Source organism: Rhineura floridana, chromosome 3 (assembly GCF_030035675.1).
Source record: "Rhineura floridana isolate rRhiFlo1 chromosome 3, rRhiFlo1.hap2, whole genome shotgun sequence".
Lineage (NCBI taxonomy): Eukaryota > Metazoa > Chordata > Lepidosauria > Squamata > Rhineuridae > Rhineura > Rhineura floridana.
In genome coordinates, this window is record NC_084482.1 from 71,461,120 (window position 1) to 71,473,474 (window position 12,355).

Genomic DNA, 12,355 nt, shown 5'->3' on the forward strand with positions numbered 1-12,355 from the left:
AATAAGCCCCTGTCCAGTAATAGCCATAAGGATATCACAACAATGAAAAGCAATGGGGTGATGCTTTTTGGTGGTATGTTACCCCTATATCTGATCTGTGTCTTCGTTCATCTGACTGTGGGCACTAGTCCATAAAAGCTTATGTCATAATAAATCTGTTAGTCTTTAAGGTGCCCCAAGACTCTCAACAGATTAACAGGACAACCCCTGTAGAAAAAGGGTAGCCAATGTGGTGCCCTCCCAGATGTTGTTGAACTCCAACTCCCATCAGCCTCAATCAGAGTAGCCAATAATCAGGGATTATTTATTTATTTATTATTTGATTTATATCCCACCCTTCCTCCCAGCAGGAGCCCAGGGCGGCAAACAGAAGCGCTAAAAACACTTTAAAACATCATAAAAACAGACCTTAAAATACACTAAAACAAAACAACGTTAAAAACATTTTTTTTAAAAGCTTTAAAAACATCTTTAAAAAAAGGGTTAAAAACATTATTAAAAAAAATATTAACAAGCAATTCTGACACAGATGCAGACTGGGATAGGTCTCAACTTAAAAGGCTTGTTGAAAGAGGAAAGTCTTCAAAAGGCGCCGAAAAGAAAGCAGAGATGACGCCTGTCTAATATTCAAGGGGAGGGACTTCCACAGGGTAGGTGCCACCACACTAAAGGTTTCCTATGTTGTGCAGAACAGACTTCCTGATAAGATGGTATCTGCAGGAGGCCCTCACCTGCAGAGTACAGTGATCAACTGGGTATATAAGGGGTAAGACGGTCTTTCAGGTATCCTGGTCCCGAGCTGTATAGGGCTTTGTACACCAAAACTAAAACCTTGAACTTGGCCCAGTAGCAAATGGGCAGCCAGTGCAATTCTTTCAGCAGCGGGGTGACATGTTGGCGGTACCCTGCCCCAGTGAGCAGTCTCGCCGCCACATTTTGCACCAGCTGCAATTTCCGGGCCAACCTCAAGGGCAGCCTACACATAGAGCGGATGATGGGAGTTGGAGTTCAACAACATGCAGAGCTCATCATGCTAGCTATCCCCATGCTCTAGAAGTTGTTACCCCTTTGCCTGTAACTGGACTGAGCCTCTTCAATGTGCATCTGGATGGAAGTAGGGGAGGGGGCTAGCATACATTGGAACAACTACTGGTGTGAATCCACCCACATTTCAAGGACTTGAAAGGCTGCACTTCTTGTTCTCCTACTGATGAAAAACTAATGCTCTATCTTCTTTTTTCCTCATCAGGTTCACTCTGAAGTGAGTTCTGGAGCACAACTGCTGTAATCCCTGGAGTATAGTGCAGCTCAGCCCATGTGCTCAGAGAAGGTAAGTGTCATTTAGTGCAGGGGCAGACACACTTCAGACTTATTGGATCTAATTTGCTTTTTTACTAGAATACCATGATTTACCAACCAGAGCTAGGTGCAAAAAACAAAAAGTTAGAATTTTAAAGGGCAGGGTACCTCTGAGTACATTCTGAGCCTAGGATTTGTTTATTTTAAGTATCAAAACTGAACAGAGCCCACAGTCCTTTCACAAAAAAAGTCCACTCCTGGTTAACTCAACCTTTCTTCATTTCAGCAGACTAATTTAAGAGGAAAGGTTTCTTTTTGTTGTTGCCCTTATTAAGTAATGGGAGTCAGAACTCTTTGCCGAATTACTGCAAATGACTCTGAGAACTACCAGTAGATCCTAGTCTACCTTCTGCCCACCCCGATGTGCAATAAAGGCATTTTATAATGTCAGGTTTGCATTAAAAACTGGTGCTGGGATATAAGCGGGAATCTGGATAGAATGCTCAGGGAACCTGAAGCACTGAAGATACAGAAGGCAGGTAAGCCAAATAACATCAGGGCAGGCCACCTGAGCAGGATTCCTGTGCCTGCTGCGGAAGAGTTTCTGTGTAATAATGAGCAGAGAGTACAATGGGAAAAAAGAGTTTCCTTACAAGCCCCAGGAGATCACTGTGAAGAGAAGAACATTATCGGGGTAGTTGTAAATACCGATAGAACTGATCTAGTTTCCCTGGCTTTATTTCCAGCAAGAGAAACAAAAGGGGTAAAAGATGGGAAATTCTGGACAAAGGAAAAGCTTATGCATTCCTCTTTCTGATTTTGTTTTCAAATATTTGCAGGTATTGGCTTGTACTGGTGAGGCAGGTAAAGCAAGTTTGTCTTGGGTGTGTTCCCACATGAAGGAGATTGGCAGGTTCCAAAGAAATCCGACAGCATCCCAGCAGGAGAGCCCAGTTGTGGCTATAGACAGCTGTCTTGTTGCTGCCTGCTGCCAATGAGTCTTTGTTTTTTCCTCCTGCATGCTGTGCCATCCTAGGTAAGTGAGAACTTCTTTATAGCAGAGTCACTGACTTTCTGTCCAAGTCATCTAGAAAGGGATTTCCTACGTTGCCTTGGGGATGTGGAAAGATGGGACATCAGTCAAGCAAACAAACAAATATGCTGATTTGAGGTTAAAACTTCTTCTGGTAACCATCTGATCAACATTCTTAACAACCATCTCTTCCTCCGTCATCAATAATACCAGTAGTTTGTGGTAATGATTTCTAACTTACCAAGGCTCTATGCCAGGACTGGGGAACTTGTGTTTTGGATTCCAGCTCCCATCAGCCCCAGCCAGGATACCCAATGGTCAGGGCCAATGGAAGTTGTAGTCAAACATCAGGAGGACCACAGGCATGCTCTACAGTAGCTTGGTTCCTGAACAGGAGATGCACACTGAATGTTGGAACTACTATGCGAAAACTAAACCATTCCCTTCCCTCTATTTCCATGGAGCCTTGTGAACTTTAGACTAGAAAATTGATGATAATGATGATGATGATAATTTAATATCTTGCCCTTCCTCCCAAAAGGAGCCCAGGGTGGCAAACAGATGATAAAGCAGTAATCTTAGTGTGACATAAGCTTTCATTGAAGTGGGCTCTAATCTACATAAAAAATCCTTAACGTGTCACAAAACACATTGTAGTTTTTGCTGCAATAGACTACTACAGCTGCTTCTCTAGAAATTGCATTCTCTAGAAATTGTCTTTCAGTGGAAGGTCTCAGGTACATAACACAGATTTAAAGTACACTCAATTGCCATTTTGTTTTTACAGAAGCCATCAAGGATACTAGGTCATGCTGAGTGAATCTGGGTCCTCTGGTCACCCAATTCTCCAAGAAGTGCTGATACAAATAACCTCACAATCACCTGCTGTGACCTCTGCTCAACCATGGAGAACCCAGGTTTGTGATCACTATCGAAGCATGAGATGTCTAGGCGGGAAGCATGGAGGTCTCCAATTTCCCTCTCACCATGATTGCACAGTTGAGAGAGAGAGAATAAAATTCAGAGGGATGGCTATGCTAGTCTTATTCAGCAAACAAAAAAAGAGTCTTTTGGTAATTTAGTTATTAATTGATTTTTTTTGCGGTGTAAGCCTTTGTGGACTAGGCCCACTACAACAGATGGAAGCTCTCCATATTAGCCTCGGTGGGAACTTCAGCAGCACATAGGTAAAGCAAGTTATATTGTTCCAACAAGCAAACATAGTCTTGTTCAGGTTGTGTTAACTGGAGTGAACCTACAATTGTCAGGATCCTGTATCCCATGCTGTGTAAGTGTATTACACCAATGATATTTTTTCTCCTTCATCAGCTCTGTGAACATTTCTAGAGAAGTAAATGACAGGAATTATCTTCTTGTAGTAAGTTTATCATTGGTAATAACTATAGACACTGCTTGTGTACACTCTCTTGTACAGGGGTTAATAACATCAGTGCTTTTTCATGTGTGTATGCTCCAAACAGGAGCTTACAGCATTGGTGATGTATCATTTGCATTATCCTTTCATTGATAGAAGCTGTGTGTGTATATTAGAGTCAAAAGCCCTGGTCAGTTAAAGAATGAACCGACACTGAGTTACCTTGTTCTTCACACTGTATTTCTCTCCTTCATCAAGAGGTTGAGTCAGACTTTCTCCGAAGTGTGCATGCCCTTCTTCGGGAACTTGATGGCCACCATCCAGCCTTCCAGAGTGAGAGAGGTAAGAGCCAGTGGCCACTGTAATCCAGCTGATGACTAAGCATTTAGCGTTTTTGCAGCATGTCCTATAACTCCTTACCTACAGCTAGCTGGAGCAGAGGAACCCTTGACTCTTCATGTTTGGCTAGCTGTGCTGGCATTTCCTGGGTATCTACTTCCTGATCTTGATGAGATATCTACCTGCATGGATGTATACAGGCAGGTATGTGGTTGAGTTTAGAGGATTTCACCAATCAAATTTTTCCTTATTGGTATTGCTCAGTGATAAAGAATATGCCTTTCAAATACAAAGATCCCATATTTAATATCTAGTGTCTCTAGTTAAGAGAACTCTGACCAAAAGGCAATGGAAAGATCTTGCCTGAGAGAGCAGAGCTACCAGTTGGGCCAGATGCAACATTGGTCTGGCTTCTTGAGTGGTGGACTACTGTTAGGTGGAATAATTGAATCACAGAATGTCTCAATGGCCATTGCTCCTGGTGGTCACCAGCCACCATCAGTGTCCCTCTCATGTTTGCTGTTTTCTCTCTGTGTTTATATTAGTGCCTATATGATAGGACCATCTCTATCCCATGGCCTGTCAGTGTCAGAAACACTGCTTTGGTTAGCTTGAAATGTTACAGTTAAATACCCTTACCATGGTTTACCACTGCTTCTTCGAGAAACTTCAAAGAAATGAGGTGGAAATAGTGTGCCTCGGTGTAGAAGCCATGAAGATACCACTAATATTATAGAAGCAAGCTTGGTTAATTGTAAATGCAAATCCTACCATTAGGCAAAATAAGGTGACTGTCTCAAGTGGCAGTTGCTGGGGGGCAGCAGTGGCAACCCCTGGCTGTAGTTCCTGATCCCCCCAGCCATTGCCTTCTGATGGAGCTGAAAATGATACACAGCCTTGCCTGGAGCCTAAACTAGTCTGCTTCTACTGGTGTGGTGAATGATGCTGCCCATTTGTCAGTGCTGAAAGAAGATTTAGCTTCCAGTCTGGTAGGATTCTGTACATGGAATGGGATGGGGGTGCCCTCTTGTCTTTTGCTCAGGTAGCAAAATATTGTTGTGCACCACCCCAATCTCCAAGTGGTGAGAGATTTCTGGGATCCCTGCACTCACCCAGGGGTTTGGTTTCCTTGGAAAGAAGGTCAGCGGAGACTGTGGTGTCTTTATGAAATATGGTTTATTTATTTACACACATTCCAACCTGAGCTTAGGATGGAGGGGTTCAAGGCCTCGGCAGTCCAACAGATCTTGCATTTTCCATCAGGCTTACAGGAGGCACCCTAAAGCCTCTCTGCCTGCCTCCAGTCCCCAGCCTTTCTTCCCACTCCACTCAAAACGCAAACCTCTCCTTGGCCTCAGGAAGGGGGGGCTCTCCTGAAGAGTTTAAGTAACAATAGGATCTTCCTGGCCCAGTTAATGGGCACTTGATAGGCCCATTAACTCACCTGACCACTTCATTAGACTAAAAAAGGAAATTCATCTGACCAGCAGAGTGGGTTTCTCACCCCAGGCGCAGGGTTCCATATCAGAGGCTGGAAGGGGACTCATACAAATCATCCATCTCAACACCAACCCCATAACACTATCATGGGCTGGCCCTGATAATTGTGCTTGATCGAATCAAATTATTTTCTATGGGTGAGCCCTTGGGGACAGAAGTCAATACATCAGAGCTTGGAAGATTACTTTTAAAAAGTAATCAGTTACAGTTACATGGCCCAAAAAGCAGTAATTACCGTTACAATTACAATTGCTCTGAAAGTAACTGATTACTTTACTTTTTCTCAAAAGTAATCACTACAGTTACATTTCAGTTACTTTTTTAAAAAAAGTCTACAAGGTGCTGGCCTTGGCTGCTGCACATCATTCTAAATAGCCTAAAACAACATTAAAAATAAACATACACACATACAGACGGAGTAGAATAATTCTTTTTATAGCAATGGTGGTCTCTCCACTGGTAAGGGAGGGAGGCAGAGGCCACTACTCAGATCTTTGCATGTAAAATCAAGTGCAACCCCCCCCCACTCAGCCAGCAAGCATAATCTCTCTCACTTAACCACCTCCCGGACCCTGCCCTGCCACCAACTAAGGGACACTCACCCAAGCAAACATTTCCCCCTGAGATGCAAAAAAGTTAAAATACTGCAAATGCAGCACAGTAACCAGAGAGGGTGGTAGAGGCCATTTTATATGCCAAGTGCAAACACACACACAGACACGTTGTCATCTTTCACCTCCACAATTCTTTATCTCCATTCTGCTTCTGCCTCCTTCTCCTCCTTTATCCATGTTCTTGACCTCTGGCTCCTTTTCCCCTCCACTCCATTTTTTAAAACAATTGTTTTCTCCACTCCACCCTGTCTCACTCTCCACCTCCTCCCTTGTTGCCTCCTACCCACCCACAGATCATGACGATAATGAAAGTTGAAGAGGAAAGCACAAAAGCAGGACTACAGCTGAACATCAAAAAGACTAAAATAATGACAACAAAAGATTTATGTAACTTTAAAGTTGACAATGAGGACATTGAACTTGTCAAGGATTATCAATACCTTGGCACAGTCATTAACCAAAATGGAGACAATAGTCAAGAAATTAGAAGAAGGCTAGGACTGGGGAGGGCAGCTATGAGAGAACTAGAAAAGGTCCTCAAATGCAAAGATGTATCACTGAACACTAAAGTCAGGATCATTCAGACCATGGTATTCCCGATCTCTATTTATCATACTTAGGACACATCATGAGAAGACATGATTCACTAGAAAAGACAATAATGCTGGGAAAAACAGAAGGGAGTAGAAAAAGAGGAAGGCCAAACAAGAGATGGATTGATTCCAAAGGAAGCCACAGACCTGACTATAGCACTCAAAGCTAATTATACAGGCCACTAGAAAATAAAGATGTAGGGATGGCTTAAAAATGTAATATTTGTTTCCTGTTATTCTGGCACCAAATTGTTTGGTTAGTAAAAAGTATTTTTTTTATAATGCTACATCTCAACATGCACTTTACATATGAATGCTTTACTATTTCCAGAATAATGAGTCCCTAGGAATTCTTACAATATATTTTCCTTAATATCATATTCTTCAGCTTGGAAACTAATCAGAGCAGACATCATAGCTGGTACCTGCCTATTCCCAAAATATCTGAACAAATATTTAAGGGACTTTTGGCGTGATGAAACTAAAGGTCAGGGTCATAGCAAAGGGCAGCTGTTAGAGGGAGAGACTTGAAATTGTCTAAGTCATGTCTTGTCCTATCTATTTTTTATAATCTCCCAATAAACAGACCTCTCTGATTTCAAACACATTTCTGAAATTCAGCAAAGCCATCAGTTCTCTAAAAAGGCAGCATTTTTCTTGGCTCATGCAGCAGCTACTCAGCCTTTTCTCTTCAAATGCAGATTGTATGTGTGTGCGTGCGTGCGTGTGTGTGTGTTGATAATACACAAATATCTCAGTAAATTTTACTCAGCATTAATTTCTTGCACCAATATTTCCCTTCTTCCAGCCAAGAAACCTCATAGTTTATTAGTTTTGGTGGAATGTATAATATAAGCAAATGGACTATAATTGAGTTTTGGTCTTTGAACTCTAAAATTCCATCACAAAAACTGATGAGTGATTACTTTTATCCACTGATCAAAACCTTTTAATGGTTATTTCTGCTAGTGGCAGGGCATTTATCTCTACTTAAAAAGCTAAAGCTGCTAATATTCTTTGAAAACTATACTATGGGCTGTACTCAATGTAGCACTATCACAAGCATTTTGTCAGCACAAGGACTTTTACTTGCACAACAGAACGTTTACTCCTTCTCTCCCATGCACTCCCTAAATTTGTTCTGAGATTTCCCCCACCCTCCAGAGCAGATCTGGGGTTGTTATGAAGCACATGTGGGGGAGAGGAGGGGGAAATCCCCTTGCACTAGCTGGAGTTGTTCTGCTGGCCCAAGGATTTTGTTGAATACCACCCTATAGGCAGGCAACTCATGGACTGTGTGCATGAGGGGGACTCCCACCAATTCCTGCACCCAGAAGCTGCCTCCCGTCCTCATCAGCTTACTCCTAGAAGGGGAGCCTGTGCCCGTTTCCTAAGCCACTTATCTTGATCAGCCCCCAACTCAAAGCTGACCCCTTGCACCTCTCTCGCCCCAGAAATAATCCCATCAGCTGCGTGTTTCTTGCAGGAGAGACCAAAACGCAGAGTCTCGCCTCCCCCTTTCCTGTTAGCCTCGCTGCCCAGGAAGGAGCCCGGGAGACCTCCAGGAGAGGCGATCTTACATTTTCGTCAGTTTCATTTTGCAATTGACAAGAACGTGCGTTTTGTTCAAGATTCAACTACTGAGATCTATCGATGTGGTGCTTGCCTGAAAATGTTCCCTTATAAAGGTTGAGTGTGGGAAGCAGCAGCAGGGGGGGGGAGCCACCGACAAGCAGGAGGGGAGAGGAGGTGGCAGGCTGGAAGGAAGGCGGCAGAATGAGCAGTGGGGGCACGCATGCACACACACCATCGTCACTCACCTCAGCTCTTCACCTCCATTCTGCTTCTGCTTTCTGCTTCTGCCTTGCCCTCCAGCGCGGTCTGGCTCTCCACTTCCTCCCTCGTGCATCCTAACACAGAGCACGAGGGAAGAGCAACAGTGCGCAGAAGCCTAGTGTGAGGCACGTGTCTTTTGCTCACCAATCACAGGAGCAGACTTCCTGTTTCCCCCCCCAGTAACGTCCAAATGTAACGCTGGAAAGTTATAGTTACAGTTGAAAAGTAATAAAATTACCACTCGTTCTGTTACAAGTAAAATGTAACTAAGTTACCCACTCGTTATGCAAAAAAGTAACTAATTAAAAGTAACTCGTTATTTCTAACAAGTTACTTCCAAGCTCTGCAATACATATTGAAACTTATGTCTATATCCTGAGTGAAAAGCTTCTCCTGTTTATGGTTCAGCCCACTCTCACCCACCTCCCATATAAGTGCATCTCACTCTCTTTCTTTGCAAGGTTCCACTCCCTCCCTCTTACTCATTCCTCACCCAATGAAACATTGACAGCTGCTTTGGCTTTGGTACCCCCAGGGATGCTGCGATGGACCTTGCACAAGAAAATTGACAGGAATCCCAGCAATGGAGCCCTCTTGATCAAAATTTTGGTGAAAGAACTGGAAAGGGTAAGAATGATTTACAGAAGGAGAAGAAAGGTTGGGAGTTATCTTGGCAGCCCAAAGTTATCATTTCTCATGAATATAAAGCCATGGTTTATTGCTCTGCTCCTGGGTTCAAAGGAGCAACAAGAAGGCTTTGTGTCAGCTTTTCTGGGGAATCATGGCTTCATTGAAAAACCTACAGTGTGGTCCTGTGCTGCACTACAACCCATGCACACAATTGTTCATTTTATCTGTTCCAAGGCCCTAGCCATAGCAGGGCCCTAGAGCTGTCTCTGACATCAGTAACAATCACCCTAGTTTCCTTTGTTTTCAATAACTTTAGTATAGCACTGACTAACTGAACTTTATAGGCTTCTGAGATAAGGTCTTATAAATTAATATACAGTACTGCTCTTCAAGCTGAAGTGTCTCAGAGCACTTTACAGGCATTTCCAAACACTAGAGACTATTAAGGCTGTGCTCCAAATTTGGCCAAGTCCTGAGCCAAATTGAGCCCATTCGGACATATTCAGACCATGGCCAAATTGGGTTCTGACAGCCACTGATTGCTACGAGTTGGATTCGATGACCCAGAGTGACCCGGGGCTGTCAGGGGGTGGGGCAGGAAGAAGAGGCAGCCACAGCTCTCCTTCCTGCCTGAGCACCACCACTGCCCCACAGGGCCACTGTGGGTACTACTTTGCAAGGCTCTTTTCTGCAGGAAAGTATTGCACAAGTTTGCTGCCTTGGCTTGTTGGCTGTTGAGCCCATGAAGCAATACTGGGAGTGGTGGTTTGCCAACCTGCACCACGCAGGATCACTCTGTGGGGTCAACAGCCAACAAACCAAGGGAGCAAACCTGCATTGCACAGGCTCAGTCCCTCAGTATGTTGGTTGTTGAGCCAAGGGAGCGATCCCGAGGGTGTCAGATTGCAATGTGCTTTCCTACAGGAAAGGACCTTACAAACCTGCATCGTGCAGGATCAGTCCCTCAGCTCATTGACTGTTGACCCCAGGGAGTGATCGTGGGGGGTGTTGCAATATGCTTTCCTTAGAAAAGCAGGTTGCAGAGCACCACCACATAGGAATGCCCCCTCTGCTGATCAGCTGTTCAGCAGAGGGGGTCAATTCTGCAGGGTGCTGCAATGCCTCTCCCCCTCAACAAGGTCTCCTTTCCCTGCCTCTCTCCTGGCTGTATATTTAATTAGGGGTTTAAACCCTAATTAGCCCTGCCCCTGAACTTATTTGGGACCAGATCTGGAGCAGGTGGTGGTAATCCCCAGAGTGGGTTGGCCTGATGCCCCCCTGATCAGAGCCATGGGGTAGGTGGGGGGGTTGTGCACAACCCCCAAGATTAAGTCAATGCTTATTCCTTCAATGATCCATCCATGGTTTAGTCATAGCCTGGAACAAAACATTTTTCTCTGCTATGCCTTGTCCTGATTCTAGTGGTACCAGCCATTCAGTTCCTCAAAGGACTGGGAACAAGACCACATTTGCTGCCAGATCTGTGTCCGGTACTGAATATTACACTACGTTGCTGGCTCTCCAATGCATAGGATCAGAACCCCAATTAAGTTACAGGTTCAGGTGCATTCTGCTTTGTTTACCATGCAGTGTGTGTCTGACATCACTCATAATCTCTGCAGTGTTTGCTGGGAACCAGTTGCCCTGGTGTTCCTTCATGTATTAAGGTGTCCCTTCATGTTTATCCTGCCCCTTCCTGCCAGTACTGGTCCCTCTTGTTCTCTCTCTTCATTCTTTCTGCAGAGCAGCTGATCTTTAGCTTGGCTAGAGACAGAGGATTATATTGTACAGAGTGCTGGGAGGCCCATGGCATGCATGCTCATTCCACTACTTTTCTCCTAAACTGAAATTGCAGGGTTTTGTAGTGTTCCAAAAACCTGCAAAACGTATATAACCAGAGATGTCAGTGGAACAAAATAAGGTGTGCATTCACCAAGGCAACAATGCCTGTCATACCACTTCTTTCAGTTCTGTTCAAAACCTTTGTCTGTTTCCAGATAAACAAACTTTGGTATATTTGAAAGTGGTTAATCCTTTTATTTATTAATCAATTGTGCAGCAGTCTAATTAGGCAAAGTTTCCCAAGGCCCTTTGACAGCCTTGTGGTGGCCTTTGATGCTGCTATTCCCATTTTGTAACTATGCCAATAAATACCATGACTTGTCCAAGGCCAGTCAGTGACCACACAGGAATTTAAACCTAGATCTCACACAAGGCCAGGTGTCCTCTGTGGTGCATTGGCTTGTTCCTCGCTGTGTTTTAAGATACAGGCTCAGCTGCTTCAAGCTTTCCTCCATCTTTATATTCATAGAGATTTTATTCCCTTCATCCCCTTTTTTCAGCTCTGTCCATTATCTCTTGGTAAAGTGGGTTAGGGTTAAAAAGAGAGCCTTGTACTGAACACACAAACCAGCAGAGGTCTGGCCAGTACCATGGTAATGACCCACCTAGTGCTGTCTCTGCTACCAGGTGCTCCATGGCTTTGGCTGCCAGCCCTCCTCCCCCATGTGGTTTTGTGACAGCAAAGCATCCAAAATCATCCTCACTTCATTAGAAAAGCTTCAATGTAACCATTTGCTTTCTCTAGGCAGAAAGATGCAGCTATCGGCAATACATCATCCCCTTGCTCCACACGCTGATGTACACATTGATAAAGGTGAGGGCTATATTCACGGGACGGGAATATCCCAAGGATTCAGTGCTGGGGGTTGATGAGAGTTGTCAAAATGCATTATGGCCAGGGGTTCTTAAGATTACCGTGGATACTGCTTAGCCTTGAAATCCATTTTGATTGCCAGGAATGTGCCTCTGAGTGTGTGCAGTGTGTCTTTCCCTCCCTGCTGAGAAAAGACAGCTATGTTGATACTTCTGGGATTTAGGAGCAAAGGGTTTAGGCTAAAATGGTGTGACTTCTACTCTGACTTGAGCCCTGGCACCGCTCCTTTGTAAGTATGGTTAAACACTGGATATTGTCAGAGTGTCAGACAGAGTGAAATATATTTATGGATGGACATGCTTCCCTCTGCTGCTCCATTCAAAGTTCATAAAGAATTGATTCATGATGTCGCTTAAAAATCAATAGTAAAAAAACAATACCCAACCACAAACCTGTGTTGGAATGCAGAGGATTAATGGT

At 44.0% G+C, this 12,355-nt stretch overlaps 1 protein-coding gene across 4 annotated transcripts in view; it reads left to right on the top strand.

Annotated features, from left to right (window-relative positions):
- PIK3R6 (phosphoinositide-3-kinase regulatory subunit 6) overlaps positions 1-12,355 on the top strand; it is a 70,567-nt gene that overhangs the window by 18,233 nt on the left and 39,979 nt on the right. For 2 of the 4 annotated variants that reach the window (XM_061616513.1, XM_061616510.1), the window contains exons 2-7: positions 1,250-1,330; positions 2,139-2,335; positions 3,120-3,249; positions 3,966-4,049; positions 9,125-9,216; positions 11,807-11,875. In XM_061616513.1, coding sequence (XP_061472497.1) covers positions 3,237-3,249; positions 3,966-4,049; positions 9,125-9,216; positions 11,807-11,875 — 258 coding nt within the window. In that variant the 5' untranslated portion in view covers positions 1,250-1,330; positions 2,139-2,335; positions 3,120-3,236. Of the gene's footprint in view, positions 1-1,249; positions 1,331-2,138; positions 2,336-3,119; positions 3,250-3,348; positions 3,520-3,965; positions 4,050-9,050; positions 9,217-11,806; positions 11,876-12,355 lie in introns of those variants that run through there. The other 2 variants (XM_061616512.1, XM_061616511.1) reach the window with 2 other exon arrangements.